We start from the raw sequence: 26,679 nt of genomic DNA on the forward strand, positions 1-26,679 counted from the left end.
TTTGTCCTTAGAACCATGTTACAAATAGGTTAAAAACATTTTTTTCCAGCAGTTTTTTTTTTTTTTAATAAAAATGCTTCAGGTGTATTATTTTCCAAATAGCTTGGGGTTCAGGATTGTGGAAGAGCAAAACACCTAAGAGGACAGGAAAAGCTCAATTACATCTTGGTACAAAGTTACCTCATATCTACAACCCACCAAACCTGACAACCTGATGACTGCATTGTTGTATTCTTTCACCAATGAATTAATCCTGTCATGTGTTTATGCAGTACATGCTACCTAAAATTCTTCAAAGAACAGTAATTAGCATTAAAATTTTAATTGGAGGATAACTGCTTTACAATGCTGTGTTGTTGCTGTACAACAGTGTGTATCATCTATAAGTATCCATATAACCCTTCCCTCTTGAGCCTTCCTCACACCTGCCCTGCCTCCCCCATCCCACCCCTTCAGGTTGTCATAGAGCAAAGAGCTGAGCTCCTTGTGCTATAAAGTTGCTTCCCATTAGCTATCTATTTTACAAATAGTAGTGTGTTTATGTCAATGACTAGTAGCATTTTTTTATGTGTAACTTCTTTTTGAAATATCAAGGTTTTATTACCACTGATAAAGAAAAAAGAGGATATAGCATTTAAATGGGTAAAGAGATTACATAGATAAATATGACAAGTAATTTATCATATAATAAATATGATAAAAACAACACAGCCCTATATAGTATGTAAACAATTTATATATTATATATATTTTAAAAATTATCAAAATAAAAAAGATAGCTGGTAATTACTCCCTAACAATATTAATGTTCCCAACTCTGCCTTGCCCCCAAATTCAGTATATCAGGTGGGAACCTTACCAAATTACCAGTTGGAGCTTGTCTAGGTGATGTTGAGTATGTGTGTTTTGAAGGAAGCAAAGGTGGATGAGAATTAAATGTGTTATAATGTGATATACTGAGGTTGTTCAAGTGCCGGGAGCCAGCACCCGAGATCCCACCCATGACAAGGTCATGAGGAAAAGACCTGACAAGCAAGGCAGATCAGGACTCCAGGGATTTCAAAAAGCTGCCCCGGCATTCACCTTAAAGATGATATCTATCTTTCTGATGCTTGCTATACTAGACTGCTCCCTAATTTCTGTGACACAGGCAGAAGGCCTTCCCCAATCTCTTTCAGAACAAAATCAACTTAAAACTTTAATCAATATGTCCCCCGGACAGTGGCATCCTATAAGATTATCCGGGATGAGAAGAGTATTTCAATCTGAACCCCTTTTGCTAGCATTTTAGTTTGCTTGACAAATGTGTTTATGCCCTTGATACTAATGCACATGACTGTTCACAACACCTTAATCATAAACAGCATAAAGAACTTGAACACACAAAAGGCCCTAATAGGCACAGGGCCCTTTGGGGGGGTGAGCAAGCCCTATTAGAAAACATAAAAAATATTATTCTATAAAGTTGTTACTGGATCAATGCTTGCCTGCTGTGTTCTTGCTCTTAATGTGCTGAGGCTGTACAATAAAAACTATTGTCAGGAATTTAGAAGATACGAGTTTAGCCCTAGTGTGAAAACAATAAAACAACTGTTAATTTTAGCCAAGAATATAAATTTAGCTGGTGACTTTCGCAAGAGAGCTGACCTTTATGTTACATTTCTACTATGTTGCAACCTGCTGTACCTTTACCCTATGAGACTGCAACTTTTCTGGTTTCTGTTAAGTTCAAGGCCAGAAGATAACGCACAAAAGTCTACTATGGAAAAGACTCTCATAAACAAAGAAGTATGTAGAAAACATCTTGGGTGTCGTAAAGGACAAACTGATGTAATGTTGGAGTCTGTACGCTTCTCTCTCATTTCCCTTTAGAAATGTACTTAGGGTATAAAAACTACTGTGAAAAATAAAGCTGCGGCAGCAGACCAGCAGACCCTGCTGCACACCCTAGTCTGGTCTTTCTCTCTCTCTTTCTCTGCTCTTGCTGACGCCATTCATCCTGAGGGTACCCCTAGATCCTCCCAAGGCTGGACCCCAGCAAGTGGCGCCCGAACAGGGACCCAAAGGTAAGCCCCCCACTGTCCAGTTTTTGGGATGGCTAGGTCCTCACTAGAGCGCTACAGGCCCCCCTGCATAAGAAAGGTAGGGTAAGACAAGTGGGTAGGATTGAAACTTCTTTTCACGTTTAAGAAACAGCTACGATGGGCAACAGTGAATCAAAGGAAAGACAGCTTTTTATTGGGGTTATATTACAGTTGTTAAATAAAAGATGTATTAAAGTAAAAAAGGCTAGTGTTCAATCTTTTTTCACATTTGTACAGGAGCAATGTCCTTGGTTTCCGGAAGAGGGCACTGTTAACTTAGATACTTGGGAGAAGGTTGGAAAGAAATTAAAAGCTTATTATACCTTGCACGGACCAGAAAAAATTCCTAATGAAACCTTTTCTTTATGGAACATGATTAGAGATGCTTTAGACCCCCTTCATGAATCTGAAAAAATAAAAGTTAAAGGGGAGGAAGAAGATACTGATTCCAAACAGAGTTATCAACAGCTAAGGGAGATGCTGGCTGCCAGGAACACCAACAGTCATTTACAAAGTGGGGATGAAAAGGAGGAACAGCTTTCGCCCCAAGATGAAAAAGATTTAGAAGCAGCAGCAGCTCGCTATCATTCTGATGAAGATTGGTCCTTTTTTGCTAAAAATGCTCCTAAAAGTCTAAGAGATACATCTCCAATTAGGCCTTCTGTAAAATTTATATTTTACACAAATATATAGTAAAATTTATATTTTACTTTCTTATAAAATTGTATATTATATTGTATATTGTGATATATATTATATATTGTATATATATACAATACATATATAATTGATATACAGATCATAATACATCATAATATATAAATATAAATTTATATTTGAATCCATGGTATCCAATGGTAATTATATATATGATGCTATATATAATTATAACTGTATGTATAATATATGTATAGTTTATGTTTTATGTATATACATATATATGTATATGTATATATATTATATAATTACATATATATATATATAATATAATGATTATATATTCGCCATGTGACAGTCCCCCAGACATCTGGTTCCCCCATTGCTTCGACCACAAAAGAGGAAGGGCACTCCTCTGCCCCTGCCTCCGCCACCCACCTGGAAAGTCCAGCAGACTCTAAGACAACCGGCAGTGGAGATCCCGGAAGAACAAATGGTAGAACCACCCACTAAGCAGATGTCATGGCTTTGCATAAAAGACCATGATCCCCCTATTCCTTTATGTCACAGGAAACCACCAGGACGTCCTGTGAGGGCAACTCAACAAGCCTCTATAACCATGTGGGGGCAAATTAAGTCACTCTGCCACCAAGCACAGGGAATAGCTTCTCTACAGGGATCTTCAGCCTCTCCTGAAAGGGTTTTTATTGCTATTCTTGCTTTATTGTCTTGCCAGGTAAGTGCTACCCCTTCTACATTGGAAAAATAATGTGCATATTTCCCTGATCCCCCGACCTTCCAAGTAGTTACTTGGAACAGGACCCTCTACGGGTCCACACAAACCAGCCTCATCTCTTGGGAGGATCCTCCACTTCCTATGATAAAGATCATTATCCTATTAATTTTAATTATACCTTTAGGGGATTAACAGATGATCTTCCTGTTTGCTTTAACTCCCCCCCCTAGCCATACAAAAAGCTTTATTACTCCCACTAAAAACGGATGTATTGGAGCCTTCAAAAAGGCAATTCTGACAGATTCCCCAACATCAAAATTTACATATAAAAAAGGGGACCAGTCAGTTTGGATATTACAAGCTCGTATGCCCAGGGTCCTTGACCCCTATAAATCCTTGTTTTTCAACGCTCCACCGAAATATCCAAATTGTATTGATGTTGCTCCTTTAGACATCGTAGGGAAAACTATTGACCACCGCCTAGGATACCCGCCATGGAAATCTTGTACTTACAATTGAAGAATAGACTATAGAATACCGGGAGGCGGAAACTATTAGGCACAAGACTGGAGCAATCCAAACCCAAGTCAAGATCCAAAATCTGTCCATGGCTATACCACTAAATTTAGTAATTGGAAAGATCATTCCATCCCATGGCCATTGGCAGCCAACAGATGGCACCATAATCAACTTGCTCCCCCCATGTTGTCCTATACAGCTAAGGGCAAGACCTTTTGGCAACCAGAAATTTGGAAAGCCCTTGCTGCCACCTCTCTTGTCACCCTATCCCAGCCAGAAAACGACTCTACCTATTCTGTACTTGCCTGCTTACCCTCCCCTTACACTTTTCTATGCACTAACGACTCCAAAAGGCTTCATATACAGATGAACTACTCAGGAGGACCGAATATAGTCTACTATGAACAACATATGCTTTCATCCTGCCTAACCCCTGAATATAATATTAGTTCCTTTGTGGTGTTGCAACGCCCACCTCACCCTATGGTGCCAGTCACAAACTCTCTGACAGAACACTCAGAAGCTCGAGATCCATCTGGTTGTCTTAAAAAATAAAAAAGGGGGAGATGCCAGGAGCCAGCACCCGAGATCCCACCCATGACAAGGTCATGAGGAAAAGACCTGACAAGCAAGGCAGATCAGGACTCCAGGGATTTCAAAAAGCTGCCCCGGCATTCACCTTAAAGATGATATCTATCTTTCTGATGCTTGCTATACTAGACTGCTCCCTAATTTCTGTGACACAGGCAGAAGGCCTTCCCCAATCTCTTTCAGAACAAAATCAACTTAAAACTTTAATCAATATGTCCCCCGGACAGTGGCATCCTATAAGATTATCCGGGATGAGAAGAGTATTTCAATCTGAACCCCTTTTGCTAGCATTTTAGTTTGCTTGACAAATGTGTTTATGCCCTTGATACTAATGCACATGACTGTTCACAACACCTTAATCATAAACAGCATAAAGAACTTGAACACACAAAAGGCCCTAATAGGCACAGGGCCCTTTGGGGGGGTGAGCAAGCCCTATTAGAAAACATAAAAAATATTATTCTATAAAGTTGTTACTGGATCAATGCTTGCCTGCTGTGTTCTTGCTCTTAATGTGCTGAGGTTGTACAATAAAAACTATTGTCAGGAATTTAGAAGATACGAGTTTAGCCCTAGTGTGAAAACAATAAAACAACTGTTAATTTTAGCCAAGAATATAAATTTAGCTGGTGACTTTCGCAAGAGAGCTGACCTTTATGTTACATTTCTACTATGTTGCAACCTGCTGTACCTTTACCCTATGAGACTGCAACTTTTCTGGTTTCTGTTAAGTTCAAGGCCAGAAGATAACGCACAAAAGTCTACTATGGAAAAGACTCTCATAAACAAAGAAGTATGTAGAAAACATCTTGGGTGTCGTAAAGGACAAACTGATGTAATGTTGGACTAACTCTGTACGCTTCTCTCTCATTTCCCTTTAGAAATGTACTAACTTAGGGTATAAAAACTACTGTGAAAAATAAAGCTGCGGCAGCAGACCAGCAGACCAGCAGACCCTGCTGCACACCCTAGTCTGGTCTCTCTCTCTGCTCTTGTCAACGCCGTTCATCCTGAGGGTACCCCTGGATCCTGCAGAGGCTGGACCTCAGCATTCAAGTTTTGGCCAAATTTCTCCATTAATCACAAAACGCTGTTAGCGAATTTCTTTCAAGTACTCTGCTACACTACTACAAACACTAGCAGTGTAGTTTACCTTTATTCCCCAAAGAGCTGCCCCTTCCTTGAACATTATGCTTCAGGTCAGGTTGCTCCCTAAAAACTCTGTATAGTGGACAGCCTTTCGAAAATGATACAAACTATCTCAACATTCAATCATTCCAGATTACTCAATTTTCTTAGGTGAAAACAGATTAATTTAGAATCTTCATACCTGCAGATTGTCTTTTCCTGCCTCTTCTCTTGGATTCACTATCTTGGAGGGAAAGTTTTGAAGCAACATTTAGAGGACTTGACTGCTCACTTGACTTTGTGGCAATCACCCGGAAGTGAGGGAAATTGGGACTATTTTCTGGTGTATTATTAGCACTCTTCCTGCCTCTGCGCTTTCTACGAGGACTAAGTAGTTCCACAAATACATCTGCTTGCAGTGGGCCATGACTCTGGCGAGTAGAACGACTGGAGATTCTTAAAGATTTAGTTTCTGTAGGAGGAGCAGATTTTATCTTTCTTAGGCTTCTACCAGTAGTTTTAGAAGAAATAGTTGTTTTCGGTGTACTCTGCTGCTGACTCCGTGAAGTGTATCTTCCAGGGTCTTGTCGTTGGCCACGACTTGAGAAAGAAGAGCTAAGTCTCCCTCTTGTTTTAATTGGTAATCTAACTTGTGGTCTTCCTCGTTTTGGTGGGCTATAAACAGTGTTAGAAAACAATTATTGTACAGAGCAATGATGCACATATGATACTTCTATCCCCTTGTTCTACTATTCAGCCAATGAGTTTAACACACATAACTTATGTGTTACTGAGACTTATCCTCAGTAACACATGGATAAGTAACATCCTTATTACTCAGTTTTTTCCCCTGGTAGTTCAGAGGGTAGAGAATCTACTTGCAATGCAGGAGACCTGGGTTTGATCCCTGTGTCAGAAAGATCCCCTGGAGAAGGAAATGGCAACCCACTCCAGTATTCTTTCTTGGAGAATTCCATGGACAGAGGAGCCTGGAGAGCTATAGTCCATGGGATTGCAAAGAGTTGGACATGACTGAGTGACCATCTTTCACTTTTTTTTTTAAACTTAGAACTGACGAAATCTAAAATGTACTTTCATTTATTTCTTTGTAATGCAAGGAGAACCTGTAATAATTTCTCAATATAACTCCAGCACATCATCATGAAAATCAAATCCTAAGTCATGAATAAACTGCAATCAGATCCTCAGAAGAACTGAATAAATGGACTTGATCATGTTGAAAACTTAAAATGCAAATCTTTAGTTTCCATATGCTTCAGGAGACTGTCACTCTTCATTATTATTGATACTGAGGTAACCTACAGTTTTGGCCAATGGGTCCCACAAAAGTAGGCCTTAAACCTACTATTCCTCAACACCAGGCCAAGAATCTCTTTGCTGTATTTTGATGTTTACTGTAAGATACCAAACTATATTCAGCCTTTTAATTGCCTTTATGTTGCAGATAAAGATGATACAATCCCATTAAGCCTCCTATATCCATCTCCCCATATGCCTGAACCTCTGGTTTGCCTAAAATATTTCCAAGAATTTTCCAAGTTCTTTATTGTCTTTATGCTTAATATAATACTGTTGAGTTGGTGCTACTACACAACTTGCTTGAAATAGAGGGGCTGGCTCTCTTTCATCTCCCTCAGGTTGTGACCTTTTTGGACTGTGTCAGTTCCGGTTGCCCTTGCTGCACACTCACTTTCTTGATTCCACGTGTGTTATGTGTGCATGCTCAGTCGCTCAGCCCTGTCCAACTCTTTGCAACCCCATGGACTATAGCCCGCGAGTCTCCTCTCTCGTGGAATTTACCAGGCAAGAATACTGGAATCGGTAGCCATCTCCTACTACAGGGGATCTTCCCGACTCGGGGATTGAACCTGCATCTCCTGTGTAGGCAGGTGGATTCTTTACCACTGAACCATCTGGGAAGCGATTCCACATGAATGGAGTTCAAATGCTGAAAACAGATGGAGAGTCTTAGAGACAAACAAGAAGAGACTTCCCAGCAAGAATAACCAAATCCATTCGTTAGGTCTGGGTGACACAGCTTGCGCTAAGTTGTCAAATACTTGGCTATGCACCAGTATAGTGTAGTAGTGTAGTAGGTGCTGACGTGGCAGGAGTATAAAAATACAACATGCTTCCTGGCATTTCTCTCTGTTGCCTACTAAGATCACCAATATTTGGGTATAACTTCTTGAGAAAGCAAAACATGCACCCAGAGCTGTGCTCATCTGTGTCTCCTAGCTGTCCTCTGGACTGCTTATTTGCTAAAGTAAAAACCTTAAAGTAATAACCTTAATGAGGCTCTGACTTGACATTCTATCCAAACTTAAACTCATACTTGACTTTGTTATCTGGCTAAGTTCACACAAGGACTATACTCCTTTGGGAATAATTTCATATGTTTATAATACATAAAAAACAAGGGGAACTTTATGACACTATACTGCACACTTGTTTTTTAAAAATTAGAGGCCCAACCATTCCATTTGTATTTGAAAAGTCAAGAGATTGCCTAGTCATGACTCCCGAACTCTCATTTTATTTAATGTTAGGATTTACCTGACTTCTTCTTCTTCTTGAGAATCATCTTCATCTTGTTCTACCTCATACTCTTCCTCTTCACTTTGACCCTCTTCTTCATCATCGTCAACTTCATCATCCTCACCTTCCATACTACCTTCCATCTCATCATCACTTTCCAAGGATGGTCTCTGTCTAGAGGAGAGTCTTCTAGAACGCTGCTTTGGCCGACACTCTGGACAAAACCAGTCTCCTTCCGGCACAGTCTGATAAATCACATAAATGATCAGTAATCATCTCTCACTCAAAATCTCAATTCTAATCTGAGAAGCAGAAGAAGAAAAAAAAATACCTTGAGCTTTGGTCGAACACAGTAGGTATGGTGACCCCGATCACAGCCATCACAAAGTACCATGTTTTCAGCATCACCCTTCTTTCGGCATATCTTGCAACGGGCATTCAGTATAGATTTAGACCATATCACACTACGATCCAGGGTGGAGAGATGAAGAAAGACTTGGGACAGACTAGCAGAAGAAAGGAGAGACTCTCTCCAACGGTCCAGGACTGTTTTATAAGAACGCCCACTGTCACTGGCATCTTAAATGAAAGGGAAAGTAATTAAAACTTCCTAGGCAAACCCTAGACATCTCCTAGAACTATTTTTATTGGTATTGTTAAATAGGTAAGAATTTAGAGTTCTTCTCTCCTAATACTTCACAAAAAGACCATATTGATATTAAAAACAAAAAATTCATGATAAAGAAAATTTGCCGAGCCACACCTTGTTTATGACATGAAGAATTACTTAAATCTGTAAAACAAATGCTTGGGGATTTCAACAGTTAAAAGAGAAAAATAACTTAGGGCAATGTGTTCTCAATCTAGCAATCTAGTTCTTTGTATCAAATCTTGATCTTATTTAGAAAGTTGGCTAAATACAGTAACAAGTCAGCTACTATTCATATGAATCAAGAATGTCACTGCCTCATTTGCAGATAAAAGACGGATTGCTCTTTAAGTTAAGTCTCAATCATATTTGGGGTATCTTTTGGGGCTAATGAAAATGCTCTGATGTTAGATAGCGGTGCATAACTGTACAATTGTGAATACATTAAAAACCACTGAACAGAACAATTTAAAAAGGGTGAATTTTATATATGTGAAATATGGTTCAATGAAACTGTTACTAAAAATATCAATTATGTATAAATGCCAACTATATTGCCTCCTGTATCTAAGAAAATATTATTTTTAAAATAAGATAAATTAAAAAAATGTTAATACCCCTTTAAAATAACTTTCAGTACCAATTTTTATACAGAAACATTTGAATCTATTAAAAATCATTTGACTGGATGCTATTAATCTAGCTAGTCTATCATTTTACATTGGCATGTGATATTGACCTCAAATTGATCTTCACTACTGCAACTACCTTAGTTTTCCTAAGACATTATACTTAACTGTAAAGTGCCTACCACATCACATCAAAATTCTGCAAGATATATCCTCAAATGGAATCTCATGGATAGCAGCATGACAGTTAAGAAAACATAGGCTATGGAGTCAATCTGCCTTGAGGCGAGCACTAGCTTCCCTATACAGCTGGGCAAGGTACTTAAGGTGCCTCAGGTGCCTAGCAGTATGTGGCTAGCTTATACCGCTGATTAAATGAGATAATACACGAGACATGTACACTCTCTCTGTCACAGTGTAAATGCTACTATTGTTATTATTCCTGCATTGTATTTTCCCTCCAATATGCAGCGTTTTAGAAGATATGAAACAAGTCTACTCTATGACCCCTGCTCTTAAGAAAATTTTAATATAGCTGGGAGGATGAAGATGTACACAATGAGGGGAAGTCATAAAGCAAGAGACCTATCAAACACCAGCAGATCTTGAACTTTTGTTTGGACTGTGAGGCAGAAGGGAGAGACAGGACATGAAACCTAGGGCCCACTCACTGTGGTCAACCTTCCCTTAAAAGTTAGGGCCCCAAAAGGCCGCACCTGTAAGTGTCAGGGTGGAAACAGGTACCACAAAGAAGGAAGCAGGCAAGGAAATCCGCTCATCTACAGTGTGATACTGGGTGGAAAGGGGAAATACATCTATTTTATGTAACTATAAGCAAAGCCTTGAACAGGTTTAAAACCTAAAAAAACACACGCTAAGATTTTAAAGTGGTCCAGGTGACCAGAGTTCTAGAAAAACATCTATTTCTGCTTTATTGACTATGCCAAAGCCTTTGATTGTGTGGATCACAATAAACTGCGGAAAATTCTGAAAGAGATGGGAATACGAGAGCACCTGACCTGCCTCTTGAGAAACCTATATGCAGGTCAGGAAGCAACAGTTAGAACTGGACATGGAACAACAGACTGGTTCCAAATAGGAAAAGGAGTAGGTCAAGGCTGTATGTTGTCACCCTGCTTATTTAACTTCTATGAAGAGTACATCATGAGAAATGCTGGGCTGGAGGAAGCACAAGCTGGAATCAAGACTGCAGGGAGAAATAGCAATAACCTCAGATATGCAGATGATACCACCCTTATGGCAAGAAGTGAAGAAGAACTAAAGAGCCTCTTGATGAAAGTGAAAGAGGAGAGTGAAAAAGTTGGCTTAAAGCTCAGCATTCAGAAAAATAAGATCATGGCATCTGGTCCCATCACTTCATGGCAAATAGATGGAGAAACAGTGGAAACAGTGTCAGACTTTATTTTTGGGGGCTCCAAAATCATGGTAGATGGTGATTGCAGCCATGAAATTAAAAGACGCTTACTCATTGGAAGAAAAGTTATGACCAACCTAGATAGCATATTCAAAAGCAGAGATATTACTTTGCCAACAAAGGTCCATCTAGTGAAGGCTATGGTTTTTCCAGTGGTCATGTATGGATGTGAGAGTTGGACTATAAAGAAAGCTGAGTGCTGAAGAATTGATGCTTTCAAACTGGGAGTCCCTTGGACTGCAAGGAGATCCAACCAGTCTATCCTAAAGGTAATCTGTCCTGAATATTCATCGAAGGACTGATGTTGAAGGGGAAACTCCAATACTTTGGCCACTTGATGAGGAGAGCTGACTCTTGAAAGGACCCTGATGCTGGGAAAGATTGAAGGTGGGAGGAGAAGGGGACGACAGATGATGAGACGGTTGGATGGCATCACTGACTCAATGGACATGAGTTGAGTGGACTCCAGGAATTAGTGATGGACAGGGAGGCCTGGTGTGCTGTATTCCATGGGGTCGCGAAGAGTCGGATACGACTGAGCGAATGAACTGACCTGGTGACCTCAGGAATGGCAGAAACAACGGCAAATCTCTGCAATGAAGAAACTTCTGCAGATTAAGTTCTATGGAGTGAGTTAATAGTCAACACCCACAAGGCACATGTGGAAACAAAACACTATAAGCAAGAGCCTGCAGAATCTGATCCATAAAGAGGCATGAGACACAGAATTAGACACTATATAAAATAACTGTGTTTAACATGTCTTAAGAAATAAACACTTGAAAATATGCATAAATGACCAAGCCATTTGAAAAAGCATCTAGATCTCTAAAAATAATTGAGATTTATAACTCATGAGAGAAGGAGAAAAATGGATGGGTCAAATGACTTCAGACAAAGCTAAAGAGAAATATTAGCAAAAAGGGACATAAATGCAATAATATAGTTCATGTGATTTACTTCCACCCTCTCATTTTGTGCTTCTCTTTATCCTAATTTTCTAATCTAAGTCTTCATGGAAAGTTCTGGCCTAAGTGGGACTCTCCAAGGAAGAAAGCAACAAGTGCTGCTAGTTCAAAGATCTTAAAGAAATATTTCTGGGTAAATCAGAGGGTATTCTTATTGGTAATGGCAAAAAATAAGATTGCAGAGACCAATGTGGAAGAATGGAAGAAAAATTACGACAAACCTTTGGAACATTAAAAGTCAGTTTGACTGGTTCTTGACTCAACGGCTGGTGAAACTATGAGTTTTGATCAAAGATGTGTTTTAAGAAAATTAACCCAGTGGTAGCTCCATTTTTATCCTACCTACTCCAATCCATTTAAAATGTTCTAAATATGAAATATAAATGGATGTCCATATTTTTCTATTTTCATATAACTACTTTAAAAAGGATAAAAAATAGTATATAAAATTGATTCCATTTTTTCTGTTAATTGTTTTCTCATCTTAAACTTTGTTTCTCTAGATTACACAATTCTCAAGGGCAGAAATGTCTTTCATTTTCCATTAAGCTAGCACAGATAAATTCCTCAAGATATTGCTAATTAAATGCATTTTACTAATATAAAGTATTGGTAGATTCATATGATCAAATATCACACCAGGAGATTTTATGCTGTTAACTGCCACTATACAGTAATTCATGTCACCATGCCATGCAGGCTTCCCTAGGAAATAAAACAATGACTCTGCTACTCCAGAATTCTCCCTGTGCTCATAAAGGAAAAAATAATGTGAATAAATACTATATGTAAAACAAGTACACGTAAATTCCATAGATGTTCATTCTTTAACAATAACTAAGTATACTAAGTTTCAACAATGTCAGTTTTTTATATAAGAGGGTAAAAGAGTTTGATTAGCTGAGGTATGAAATGTATCAAGAGAAAGAAAAATTTTAAGAAGATTCATACGATCCAGTCAGTTTGATAAGCTTGCCCTCAACCCTATTCTCTCCAAAAAACCAAATTTAAGGTTTTTCCTTCAAAAGCTAAAAATGTAAATCAATATTCAACAGTAAAATCATAATTCCTTAAAAATATAAAATTCTTTAAAAAGTTAAATATTTATCATCTCTCACACTAGATTGATCTTCCTCTTTTTCTTGTCCCTTTTTTTTTCTATCTCCTTTTTTTGATCTTTATTAATTTTTGTGCTACCAAGTTTCAAATTGATAGTTAGTTTGACAATTTCCCCCTACAGCTTAAGGGTTTAACCATAAGCATGACTTAATAAATTATTAAATTATCAACCTGAAACAATTATCACATCTTACCTAAAATTAAGTGAAATATGATTATGTTCCCCAAGTTAAAAAAGCCAAGTTTTATCAATGTGGTTGATCACTAGAATAAGAGGGACATCTAGAGAAGGTGGAACATAAGTAGAAATTTTATTTCTTACTTGATTCTTCAAGAAACTGAAATAATTTCTAAAGTTAAACTGGGAAAATTTCTACTATAGTTAATTTGCTATGTTGAAAAATTATCAAAAATAGGAAATTTTAATGTTTTCTATCTCAAACATTCATAAAGTGGAACACCCTTTTCTCTCCTAGATTAAGTACATATTCTTGATTATCTTTCTCCAAATATTTAGACTACCTTAAAACCCTAGAGGTACTTCCATTTCCTGCTGTTTCATTCAAAATAGATCATTCAAAGGCTTAAAGAATTACAGACACCAGTTCTATTAGCTTTGAGGCAGCAATGGTAGATGGTAACATCCATTATTACAAATGATCAACATCTTACTTTGACCAACATTTACAAAGTAAGGTAAGCTGAACACTTACAAAATAAGTAACGTAAGTTGAATTTGTCTTATTTCATTTATTTTTTCTTTTATATGTCTCAGGATGAAATGAATGTCTAAACACTGCTGCATACAAACAAGCATAGGGAACACTATAGTTCTCTGCTCTTGTATAATCTATTAGATGTAACCTGCAATGTCTCTCAGTGTCAACGTTTTCCCTTTATCTAAATATTTAATAAAAGGTACTGATGAAAATTCAAACATATTAAATAATAAATCTGATCCACCCTCACCAAACCTATAAATAGCTTTAACTGATGGCAATTTCAGAAGTGGAAAAATCAGCAGAATTACATTTTATTCCCATACCCCTTTTGGAATCACAGAATTAATATAACTAATAGTAGTAATAACACTTTGTATTTGTAAGAGTCCTATGACTTACAAATAACTTTTAATTGAAATAACTGTAAATTCACACGTGTTTGTAAGAAACAATACAGAGATCCCTCATATACATAATTTGATTTTGACATAGAAAGTATTAGGAAATACTGAAGACAACAGTGATACAACAAACACAAATTTGAATCTTTGTGATTATATGTATTTTATTTCTTACAAATGTTACTTTCAATGTGAAAAGTGAGTTATTAAGCTCATGGTGGAATTATCAATTTGTAAGAAAATTAAAATATGGACAGATTTATTAAAACAATGAGATACTAACTACAAATTCTTCATTTTAAAAATAGATGATTTACGAATATACTAATGTTTCAAGCACCATATTTATGAAAACTTTGTTCTTACTACTCAAAACATTAACATTCAAATCATTTTTAAAGGATTTTACTCTACTCAAGACTCAATATGAGATCAAAAAGATAAGGTTTAAAACAACTGTTTCTTCTAGTACCTCACTATTGAGATATAAACTATCTCAATATAATGAATTATAAATTAATTCAGTTTTTCAGAAAGACCACAGCAAACTAGAGGCAGTTATGATATGAAAATTGATTTGGAACTTGAAACATATTTTCCTAAAAACATACGGATTATGTTTCCTAGATTAGTCCTAAAAAGCACATTAATTTCATAACTACTGAAACATACTCACGACAGAATTATTTCTGTCATCCTAACCATAGATTGTAGAGCACATCCTCATCTATGTACCCTGAAACACTTGGTATTTCTGATGTAGCACTTCGTACACATGCTCAGGTGAGTGACCCACATTATTAAACCATACCCTTAATGGGGGGCATTTAAGTAGTTTCTTTGAGGTTCTGTTTTAAATGACAATACATTTATGTATAGTGTTTGATTATCCAGGGTCTGGCAAGTCATAGGACTTGGTAATCTCTTTGGAAGAAACATTCATAAAAGAGATGGACAGAAATAGTTAAACAGACATTCACTGAAATGAATGAATACCTAGAATAAATTTTTAAAGTATTATTAAATAAATCTCACCTGAGAGAACTTATATTTTAAAATGAAAATGTAATCTCAAAATTTTCAAATTAGTTGATCAATTTTATTCTGTCAGCCAGTAAAGTTCTATTAATTAAGGGGTAATTGAAAAGCATTTAAAATATAACATATTTTGAATTAAAAACAGATACTTACCAAGTGGAGCTTTTAGAAAACGCCTCTCAATACCCTGTTCTATTTGAAAAAGTGCCATTGCAAGATGATGAACCACGTTGCTCACTGACTGTGGTGTACTTGCATTGGTTGAGACAGTACTTGGAGATTCTGTTTTTATGCCCAAAAGTCTACAATTAAAACATTGAAGAGTTTACAGTACTTAAAACCACTATTAGATGAAACTTGAGTCCACTGACTTATCCAGATCCTTACTTATACCTGTGTAAGAAATGGTTTCCTCAACCTCTAGGAGTTCTCATAAGCCACCAGGAAAGGGAGAGAAAAACATGAATCAAGAGCTAAACTATCAAGTCATTTAGGCACATCACAAGGGCAAATACAGAGAGGAGGGAAGGTGGATGAGAGAAGGCTTAGAAGGCTTTAGGAAAGAAGCCTTAGACGGCTCTAAGGAAAGAAACCTTTCCTTAGAGAGGTTATATCAGATGGGCCTTAAGGGAGGAGTAGCTCAGGCAGCTCATTTCTATTTCTTGTGCTTCAACTTTTACTTATAGCTGCCTCCTAACTAACTAGTTCCTTGGCCTCCAATCTTACTCCCTTTGCAATAAATCTCCATGTTGCACCTAAAATGATCATTTAAAAATGCAAGCCCATTTACTCAAAACCTGTATAATATCTTCCCTCCCAGTTTTATATCCTTTCCACCTTTAGGTCTCAGTTTCACAGTCACTTCCTCTAGCATTTCCTTTGCTGTCTTCCATATTCTCCTATGTATCAATATTACATTTCCACTGGGTATTTACTTCTACCAGAACTCTGACACTGCTCTGTAATTGCTAGCTTAAGGTCCCTCCACCATTTCCTTCTACACAATAAACTTATCCTAAGGGCAAATGCTATCTGAAAAAGTAAAAGTATCTGTCTATAGAGAAATCACTTCTGATTAATAGCTCAAATAATATTTTAGTCTGTTACAGTTTACCAAGTTTTCTTACAGAAAAGGAAAATGGATAATGTAAAGCTACTTTCTGAAATTAATAAAACTTTAAGTTCAAAGACTTTTTAAAAACTTGGGTAACTATCATCATCCTAACAAGTTGTCTTTCGGCTGTTTTAGTACTAAGAGAGGTAACAGAGAACTTGCGGTTTACCAAAATCGTCATTTCAGTGGTTATAAATATTAATGTCCTCACAATAAGGTTTTAAGACACTTTTTTGAAGAAAAACAAACATTTTCTTAAAAACAAACATAAAATGGCAAGAAAAAGTGACGGTTACTTTAGAAAAATCCTTTTTTGTACCTGTCTTTTACTACGACCTTTGCTTGCTCATCAATTTCCATCTCCTCTACCTCTTCATTCACAGTTTTAATTATCCCGTTTTCCTTGTTTTCCTCATTTAACAGCTCATACCGTCCACTTTCTAATGCTGACCTCCAGACGTGTCGGTCTGTAACCTGTAACAAAACTCAAATTTACTAACGCTGAAAAATGACATGTACTTTTCCTAAGAAGTATGAAGTTCAATGTACATATGAAAAATTCATGAATATTCTAGAACAGATTGTGAATCAAAAACAGATCTAAAAATAAGGTTACTAAGTGGCCAAAATGGAGTTCATATCATTCATAGATGGAAGCTTTAATACCTTACTCTCTATATAGTGAAATTATAAATGACTCTAAGGTTGGTCACCTGACAGTAGTAAAAAGTGACAGATGATAGCAAAGGAATGAATAGAACACACATATCAAGCATGAATTACTTACAGATTTTAAAAAGGTAACAAAGAAACCAATAAACAAACCAGACCCAGCAGAGCAGGCAGGAGCTAGTCAAGGAAGAAGAAAATATCCTTATACATTTCAACATCTTGGATGAAAATACTGTAAAACAGATCTTTTTTAAATACCAAAAGCTAATATTAAAAAAGGTTTTAAGCAAGACTTCTATCTATCTATATATAATTTGATACAGGGAAATAAAATTAGTTATAAAAAATGCATCACTCCTGCTATTTATTCAGAACATACATGCCTTGACTATATCAAAAAAGTTAACAAACATAAAATATCAAATAAGTTACCAAAATTCTGGTAATTAGGCAAGTTAAAAATGGGAACAGGTACAAACCTTGATTGCGCCTAATGTTCCTTGGTAGATTCTGTCTTCAATATCCAAAAGAAAATCTCTCAGCCTCAACTCAAGCTGTCTTTCTGCAGACATCTGGGATGGATCATACACATTGGAAGATCTTCCCCGACTATATGTAGGTTTGCTATCAGTTTGAGGTTTGTCTGAAATAGTTAGCAAACATCTTTATTATGATTTTCTTGTTAAAAAATATAATTATCCATTTGACTGTATGATTGTGAGACAGTGGATATAAAAACTCCTAGTAAGTCCTCAAGTATGGGGAAAAAAAGAAGCAAATGTTTGCACATCATTTATCTCATAAGGGACTTGTATCTATCCAACAGAATATATAAAGAACTCTTACAGCTCAATAAAAAGACAAATAATACAATTAAAAAATGAGCAAAGGATCTGAACACACTTTTCTTCCTTTCTTGCTCTTTTTTTTTTTTTTTTTTTTGCTGTGCCATGAAGCTTGCAGGATCTTAGTTTGATGACCAGAGATTGAACGCAGGCCCATGGCTGTGAAAGTGCTGAGTCCTAACCATTGGACCACCAGGGAATTTCCTTGAACACATTTTTCTTTGACCAATAAAATCATGAAAAGATGCTCAGCATCATTAGTCATTTGGGAAATGCGCATCAAAACCACAATGAGATACCACTTCACACCTCTACAATAGCTAGAATAAAAAAGTCTGATAACAAGCATTGAGAGGGGTGTGGAGAAATTTAACCTTCAATATGAAATAGTGAGCCACTTCAGGAAACAGTCTGATGACAGTTCCTCAAATGACTAAACAGAATTACCATAGTGTGTAGTGATAATGTGTGCATGCCAAGCTGCTGCAGTTGTATCCAACTCTTTGCAACCCCATGGACTGTAGCCCACCAGGCTCCTCATGGGATTTTCCAGGCAAGAATACTGGAGTGGGTTGCCATGCCCTCCTCCAGGGGATCTTCCTGACCCAGGGATCAAATCTGAGTCTCCTGAGTCTCCTGCACTGCAGGCAGATTCTTTGCAACTTGAGCCATTGAGGAAGCCATATGATCCAGTAATTTCACTCTTAGGTATATACCCAAGAGAAATGAAAACATATGTCAGCAAAAATTTATACACAAATGTTCAAAGCAGCATAACAGCCAAAAGGCAGAAACAGTAGAAATGTCCATCAATTAACATATGGATAAGTAAAATGTACTAAAATGTAGTATACAATGAACATAAAGAGAATCAAGTACTGATATATAGTACAACTTGAATGAACCTTGAAAACATTATGCTAAGTAGAAGAAGCCTGTAACAAAAGACCATATATTACACAATACCAGTTTTGGGGATAATGAAAATGTTCTAAAATTGACTGTGTAAGATATCTAAGAATATGTAAAAAACTACTCAATTGTACACTTCAGGGTGAACTGTATGATAAATGAATTAAATCTCAAAAAAGCTGTTAAAGAATTGTGATCAACAATTTTTAGAGAACTAAAGTAGTCATGGTAATAATATAACCCTAAACTTAAGTTCACTCTACCTAGAAAACCCCATTTACACCTAAAAATGCCTTACTTCTCTTACTTGTCGTCAACAGACCAGCCAGCGAACAGGAAATACTGCTACCTGAACTGTCCTTGCAGCCCATCTGCTAAGGTGTGATCCTGAATAGAACCTGTCCCTGGACCCTCAGCTAATACCTTCAGTGAGTGACCTCACCCACTATTAGATCTCAAAACTTGATGGTAACCCTAGTGCCTCAAGTATTCAATCTACTGATCAAACAACGAGCTCAGAAAGAGTATGTAACTTCTCATATTGTTAAGATGTGTTTCTCATAATCCAAGTGGAACCCAGGAGAATCTAGAAAACCTTATTTCTCTAACCAGCAAATTTCTCTAACTCAAGAACTGAGAGCATTGTCCAGAGGAAAGAGAAAGTGTTTTAAATACAGCTTTTGATAAGTTTGAAAAATGTTTACTCCTAAGCCAGAGATTACAGGAAAAGAAAAATAAAGGAAATAGGTTTCACTGAAAATTTACCTGAAAAATGAAATTTCTCTTCAGAAAATCGGGCTAGCTGTGCACATATTCTACTTTTCTCTTGCAACAAAGTTTCTTTTAAGGCACTTTCTCTATGTCCTCTAGAGTTAAGGGCTTCAATCAGCTGATCCAGCTGTTCACAGGAACTGTAAAAGCACCACCGATTCGGCTTATGCACCGGTTTTGGCAGCTGCACAGTATCATCACACAGACTGTGGTCAATGCCGGAGGTAGATTCAGACATCAAAGAATCTCCAGTTTTAGTGGATACCTGAGGTGCTTGAGACTGTACATTATTCTGAAATGATGAAGGTCTAGGCAACAGCATGTCTTCAGTGAGACCAGAATAATCCTCTTCAATAAACAATCCAGGAATAGAAGGGAAAATCCAATACCGCCTGTACATGCGGTCACGGCCCAAGGGAAAGATATTGGTACATGCTATGGCACTTTGGATTTTTTCTAAGAGCTCTTTCTCTTTTCGTTGGTGTTCCTGTTTTAAAGCTTCTTCCTCCTCAGCAGTAAAAGGCTCTCTTGTTACACAGTTGACCTCTTCTTGCCTCGTAAATTCTTTAAATCCATTTTGTCCCTTTTTTCCTGTCATTGAAACCATCATATTTTAATTTTTCACTAGAAAAACATGCCAAGCTACCCCAAGTTACTATACATTATGGAGTAAACTATGTGCCACTCCCACATACCCCCAATTTGTACAATGAAGTCCTAAACCCCAATGTGACTGAATTTGAAGACAGGGCCTTTAAGGAGGTAATTAAGGTCAGACTGATATCTTTAAGCAAGAGAAAGGGAGACCAGGGCACTCTCTGTCTCCACTTGTGGGTGAGGAAAGGTCATATGAACATGCAGTGAGAAGGTGCTATTACCAGCTGAGAAAGGCCTCACCAGAAATTAACCCTGCTGGCACCCTGATCTTATACCTCCAGTCTCCAGAACTGTGATAAAACCTTCTATCTCCATACTAGAGAGTGTGCCAGAGTCTGTTAGTTATTCTGCAAGATACATTCAGTCCTTCTTCTAAGGCAGAAGTTAGCAAACCACTTCTATGAAGGGCTAGGTTGTCAATATTTTAGGCTGTGTGGGTCATATGGTTTCCATCACAGCTACCCAACTCTGCCACCGTAGGATGAAAGCAGTCACAGACAATATGCAAATGAATGAGCATGGCTATACTCAACAAAATTTTATTTATGGTCACTGAGTCTGAATTTCATGTGATTTTCACATGTCACAAAGTATCACTCTTTTTAATTTTTTTCCCAACTATTTAAAAATGTAAAAACCCTTTCACAGGCTTATGCGTGATATTAAAACGGGGCAGGGTGGATTTGGCCAATGGGCTGTACTTTAACAACCACCGCTTTAAGGTAACAGAAGCCTTAATTATTAGCATGCACACAGCAATCCAACAGAGAAGGCAATGGGACCCCATTCCAGTACTCTTGCCTGGAAAATCCCACGGCGGAGGAGCCTGGTAGGCTGCAGTCCATGGGGTCGCTAAGAGTTGGATACGACTGAGCGACTTCACTTTCACTTTTCACTTTCATGCATTGGAGAAGGAAATGGCAACCCACTCCAGTATTCTTGCCTGGAGAATCCCAGGGATGGGGAAGCCTACTGGACAGCTGTCTATGGGGTCGCACAGAGTTGGACACAATTGAAGCGACTTGGTGGCAGCAGCAGCAGCAATCCAAGAGAAGGACATTTCCCAGACCCTCTTTGCCCAGTAAATATGGCTACATGAGAAATTATTGGTCAAAGAGATGGAAGCAGAAGCACTGTCTGTAACCTCAGGGTTATGCGTCTTTTTCCCCTTTCCATAGACAGAATGGAGACAGGGTGATAAATCATTTTGGAACATGAGGATGGCAGCAAACCCTCAAGGATGACAGTACCAACAAGACAGAAGGAGCCTAGACTCGGCTGGCCTTTTACGCTATGTCGAAGCATTAGACTTCTCTCCTGTTTCAGTCATTGCCAAATTGTTTAAACGGTTGGGGGATGTTTCTTCTCTTTCTTTTGACTGAAAGGGTTTGTGTAAGATTGGAATTATCTGCTTCTTTGAAATTTGGCAGAATTCACCATAAATTCACTTAGGAATGATGTTTTCTTTATAGTAAGGTTTTTAATACTAATTCAAGATCTTTAACAGTTTAGGACCATTCACATTTTTAATCTTTGTATTAATTCATTTCTATAATTTGCATTTTTTCTAGGATTTTGCTTTTTGCCCTCTATTTTCAAATTTACTGCTATTAAATTATGTTGTCCCTTTATCTTTAAATTTCTACCCTATCTCTAGTTATGCTGCTTTAATTTTTAGTCCTAATTTTGTTTATTGTGACCCCTCACTCCCTAAAAGTCAATTCAACAAAGGTTTGTCTAGTTTGTGTCTTTTTCAAAGAACAAACTTTTGGCTTTGTTGTTTTTCTCTATTACAGTTTTATTTTCTATTAATTTCTACTCATATCTATTGTCTCCTTATATTGAGAGAGATTATTCTAGTTTTTACCTCTAACTTCTTAAATGAATGCCTAGAGCAATCTGCCTTTCTACTTTTCTAATATGTATTAAAGCTATAAATTTTCCTTTAAGTAGAGGGACTGTATCCAACAAGTATGGACTTGTATGGACTATATCCATCAACATGCAGTATTAATTAGTTTTAAATATTTTAAAATTTCTATTAGGGCTTCTCCTTTGAAACTCTAATTACTGAGAAATATGTTCTAAATTCTAATAGCGTGAGATTTGTTTTGGATTTCCAAATCAATTGCATTGTAGTCAGAGAATACAGCCTCCATGATATTGTATAAGAGATTTTCTGTCCACTTACAATAACCATTTAAAAAATAATGCAAAAAAAGAGATACTGTCTAAATTAGAGGCACAGAATAAACTTAAGTATCTCCTTTAATAGTTATCAAATTAAAATGGTTAGAGATCCTCAGAAGTAACTTGTATCACAAGCTTTCAAAAAATGTATTTCCTTTGATCCAGTGACTTATGAGATTACTTCAAGGCAGCAGAGATTTCCATTCTCAGCAATATGACACCAGTTAAAGCATTACTGATTTTTGCATCTCTAGCATCTAAGAGGCATTCAATGCTGAACTGGTATACTATAGAATAAAAATTTCTAATTGGTCAACATAAAATAGCAAATACAAAAAATCAACACACCTTGGAATCACAAATGGAAGTAACCTAATATATATTTCAGAATAGTGAATTAATAAAATGCCTTATCAATTAAAAACAAGCAAGCATGCCCTTAAGAAATTCTGTATTACCCCTTCTGCCTCTTTTATGTGGTCCCGGGTCATCTTCATCTTCAGTAACTGTATCCTGATCTTGTTCCTTTTGCTCTATTTCTTTGCTCTCAGTGCTAGTATCAAAATCTTCCCTTTCTTCCTCCCTTAAGAAGAAAAAAATATTTATAATTCCATTCACAAAATATTTATTGCCTGCCTATGAAGTGCCAGGGTTTATCCTTTAGGAAGTAGTAAACAAGATAATACAGAGTTTATAGTCTTACAGATAATTATATAAATCATTGCAAAATTAAAATACGTAATAAATACTAAAAAAGAAGTAGTTCAAAATGCTATGAAAGCATTTGGAGGAGAACTTGATCCCTAGTCTCAGGGATCAAGTAATGCTTGCTTAAAGAAGTGACATTTAAACTGCAAGACTAAGGAGGCTGGGAGGGGTGAGGTGGCAGGTAAGAAATCTTTGTTTCTAGAAGAAGGAATAACATGCAAATCCACTGAGCTCAAGGGAAAAGGAAGGAGCTTCTAATTTAGACAAGAATGTAAACAAAAAAGACGCAATTTAAGATACGAATGAGAAAAATCAGGGCAAGATCATATTGGGCCTTGTAGGGCATTATTCAAAGAGCAATGGGGGTAGGTGGGGAAAAGCTACAGGGAAAAAGTGGAAGAGTTTAGAAAAGGCAAATGACATGATTAGAAGGTACTCTTGCTGCTATGTGGAAAATCATCTGAGATAGAAACCAGATGAGGGGAGGTCAATAAAGAGGCCACTGTAATTAGTCCAGGTAGCTGGCTGGGAGGTAATGGTGGCTCAGAGTATAAAAGAAGATAAGCAGACAAACAGAAGCAGGGAGAAGTAGACAAATTCAGATACAGTAAGTAGGAACAATATGGATGTTTTATCACTGTATTGTCCAAATCAAAACTAAAGTTGCATGGAATTTGAATTCCACCATTTATGTTCTACATTCAAAGAGTTTTACAAACTCAATGTATTCAGGAGCCAGAGGGATAATGTAAATGAGTGAGGTTAGATGAGTACAAACATATGAAGTGGTGGGATCTATTACATGCCTAATTTTTTTTTTTTTAAACTGAAGATATCACAAGGAAAAAATAATTGCAACTATACAAGGCAATGAATATTAACTATATTATAGTAATCACTTAACAATATATACATTTATCAAATCATTATTTTATATACCTTAAATGAATATACTATTTTATGTATAACTGACATAATTGGAAAAATGTTTATAAAGTTTAAAAAAAAATTTGAGACATAGTTCACATACCATAAAAATCACCATTTTAAAGTGTACAACTCAGTGGTTTTTAGTAATATTAACAAGGTTGTACAATTACTGCCTCTATCTAATTCATCATTTCAGAAGAAAAACTGGATAGCCATTTTCAATTCCTTTTCCCCACTGCCTCTGATAATCACTGATTGTACTTTCTGCTCTGGACTTGCCTATTCTGGACTTTTCCTATAAATGGAATACTCATATGGTCTTCTGTGATTAGCTTCTTTCACCTAGCATGTTTTCAAAGTTCATCCATGTTATAGCATGTATCAGAATTCCATTCCTTATTTCTCAATAACATTCTGCTATAAGGATATACCACAGAAGTAGTATATCATTTTATCCATCAACTGATGGACTGATGGGACATTTGGGTTGGACTGTTTTTTGGCTATTAAGAATAACGCTGCTATGAACTTTCATGTATACATTTTTGGGTGAATGTATGCTCTTAATTTTCTTGGGTACATACCTAGGAGTGGAATTGCTGGCTACATGGTAACATATGGTTTAGACTGTTTGATGAACTGTCAAAACTTATCCAAAGCAGCCACACTGTTTTACACATCCCTGTGAGCAATGTATGAGAGTTCTAATTTCTTTATTCTCACCAACATATGTTACCATCTCTCAAATGAAACACCGCCTTCTTAGTAAGTGTGAAGTATATCTCATCGTATTTCCCTAATGACTAAAGATGTTGAGCATCTTTTTATGTGCTTCATATAGATCTTCTTTGAAGAAATGCCTGTTAAAATCCTTTGCCCGTTTTTAAAACTGAGTTGTCTTTTTACTATTGAGTTGTATGAGTTCTTTTATACATTCCGGATGTCAGACCATCAGCAGATATACGATTTATAAAAAATTTTTTCTATTCTCTGGGTTGTTTTTTTTAACTTTCTCAACAGTGTTCTTTGAAGCACGAAAGTTTCCAATTTTGGTGAAGTCTTTTTTGTTTAGTTGCTTGTAGTTTAGGTGTCATATCTATTATTAACTTTTTAAGGTATCCAAATAAATTCCTTAGAGTATTACTGATGGCCATATAAAATACAACTGTTCCAAGTTTGTGACCTATGATCTCGAAATGTAACAGGTATTTTTACATGTAAGTATAATCAAAAGTCAATAACACTAAATTTGGAATACTGAGGTTTTTAGAATTTCTTCTGCTGATTTTATTTTAGAGTGATTATTTCTGCTAATTTTGAATATGATTTGCCATCTACAATATAGGAAAAATTCCCACTTGTCTTCACAGCCAATCTTCATCCCTAATGTGTCAATATGTAATAAAATACTTTAGGCAGTCACTGAATTATTTAAGGTGCTGACATCTTCTCCCTCCACCTTCTGTCAAAAGCTCCAATTTCCTCCTTAAAAAGCTTGAAGGAACTCTGTGAAACACAGAGTACAAGTGTGATGATGGTGGTGGAAGGGAGAAGTACTATTAGTAATGCTGGAATGAGTTTTAGATTCCCTGAAAGTGCTTTTAAAAAAAAAAAACTAACACATGTATACCTGAGGACTCTTTGTATGTAAACTTCATAGGCTTGCTGACACTATTACAAAACTACAGAAAATTAGTTTTCTAAAAATTTGGAAAGCAGTTGAGAGTTTAAGGTGCTGATTTTTATTCTTTATGTCAAGATAAGCAGTGTAATTCAAACCATACCCAACAGATATATCTGCGATTGAATTTCTTTGCTCATCTTCCTTTAGTTTTTCTTGTTTCTCCTTCATTTTTTGTTCTTGCTCCTTAAGTTTTTCTTCTTTCTTTTTACGAATTCTGAAAGTTAAAATAAAATATTATAGTCTATATGATACTTCTAACATTTTATCTTTAACCATCCAATTACAGAAAATGCTCCAAATGTTATCACAAAACTATAAAGTAATCTATTCATAACCTTTCAGTGGTAAGCCAGTGGCACATTACAGCCCAATATGGTTTTATTTTTTTAATAAATTTTATTATTATTATTATTTTGTTGCCATGCTGTACAGCATGTATGGGATTTTAGTTCCCTGATCAGGGACTGAACCCATGTCCCTTACATTGGGAGTGTGGAATCTTAACCACTGGACTGCCAAGAAAGTCCCCAACAAAGAAAGGCAAAGAGGCAAAGAAATAAACAGCTTTCAAAAAAATTAATAAATAAATAAAATTTAAAAATTAAAAAAAGAAAAGAAATAAACAGCTTTCATTAGCACAACGGACTATAATTATCTCTCACCTAGCAGCTGCTTCTTCCCTCTCTTTTCGATGTTGTTCTGCTTTTAACTCCCGGAACTCCTGTTTTGCTTGTCTTAATATGTCAACATAATCTTCAATGAAATCTCTAGTAGAAACTAGGGTCAGTAGTTTCCCACAGAGAGCATGAAGTATCTTCATCTTTTCTCCTGCCAAAAATTGGTAAAAAACTTCTAGATTATCAATGACAAGAAAAAATTTAATTTGTGGCTTAATGTGAAAATATTTAATAAAGACTAGGGAAGAGTCTCTTAAAATCAACTAGGCTAGTGGCATTTATGG

The 26,679-nt window shown here is 36.6% G+C and overlaps 1 protein-coding gene across 1 annotated transcript in view; it reads right to left on the reverse strand.

The window, feature by feature from the left end:
- BAZ1A (bromodomain adjacent to zinc finger domain 1A) overlaps positions 1-26,679 on the reverse strand; it is an 87,045-nt gene that overhangs the window by 3,381 nt on the left and 56,985 nt on the right. The window contains exons 15-24 of the mRNA XM_052659643.1: positions 26,381-26,546; positions 25,819-25,932; positions 22,855-22,979; positions 19,544-20,140; positions 17,501-17,664; positions 16,669-16,823; positions 15,389-15,537; positions 8,606-8,853; positions 8,293-8,519; positions 5,918-6,390 (exon numbers count right to left, since the gene is read on the reverse strand). Of these exons, the coding sequence (XP_052515603.1) occupies positions 5,918-6,390; positions 8,293-8,519; positions 8,606-8,853; positions 15,389-15,537; positions 16,669-16,823; positions 17,501-17,664; positions 19,544-20,140; positions 22,855-22,979; positions 25,819-25,932; positions 26,381-26,546 (2,418 nt within the window). The remainder of the gene's footprint in view (positions 1-5,917; positions 6,391-8,292; positions 8,520-8,605; positions 8,854-15,388; positions 15,538-16,668; positions 16,824-17,500; positions 17,665-19,543; positions 20,141-22,854; positions 22,980-25,818; positions 25,933-26,380; positions 26,547-26,679) is intronic.

Source organism: Budorcas taxicolor, chromosome 21 (genome assembly GCF_023091745.1).
Source record: "Budorcas taxicolor isolate Tak-1 chromosome 21, Takin1.1, whole genome shotgun sequence".
In the NCBI taxonomy this organism is placed as follows: domain Eukaryota; kingdom Metazoa; phylum Chordata; class Mammalia; order Artiodactyla; family Bovidae; genus Budorcas; species Budorcas taxicolor.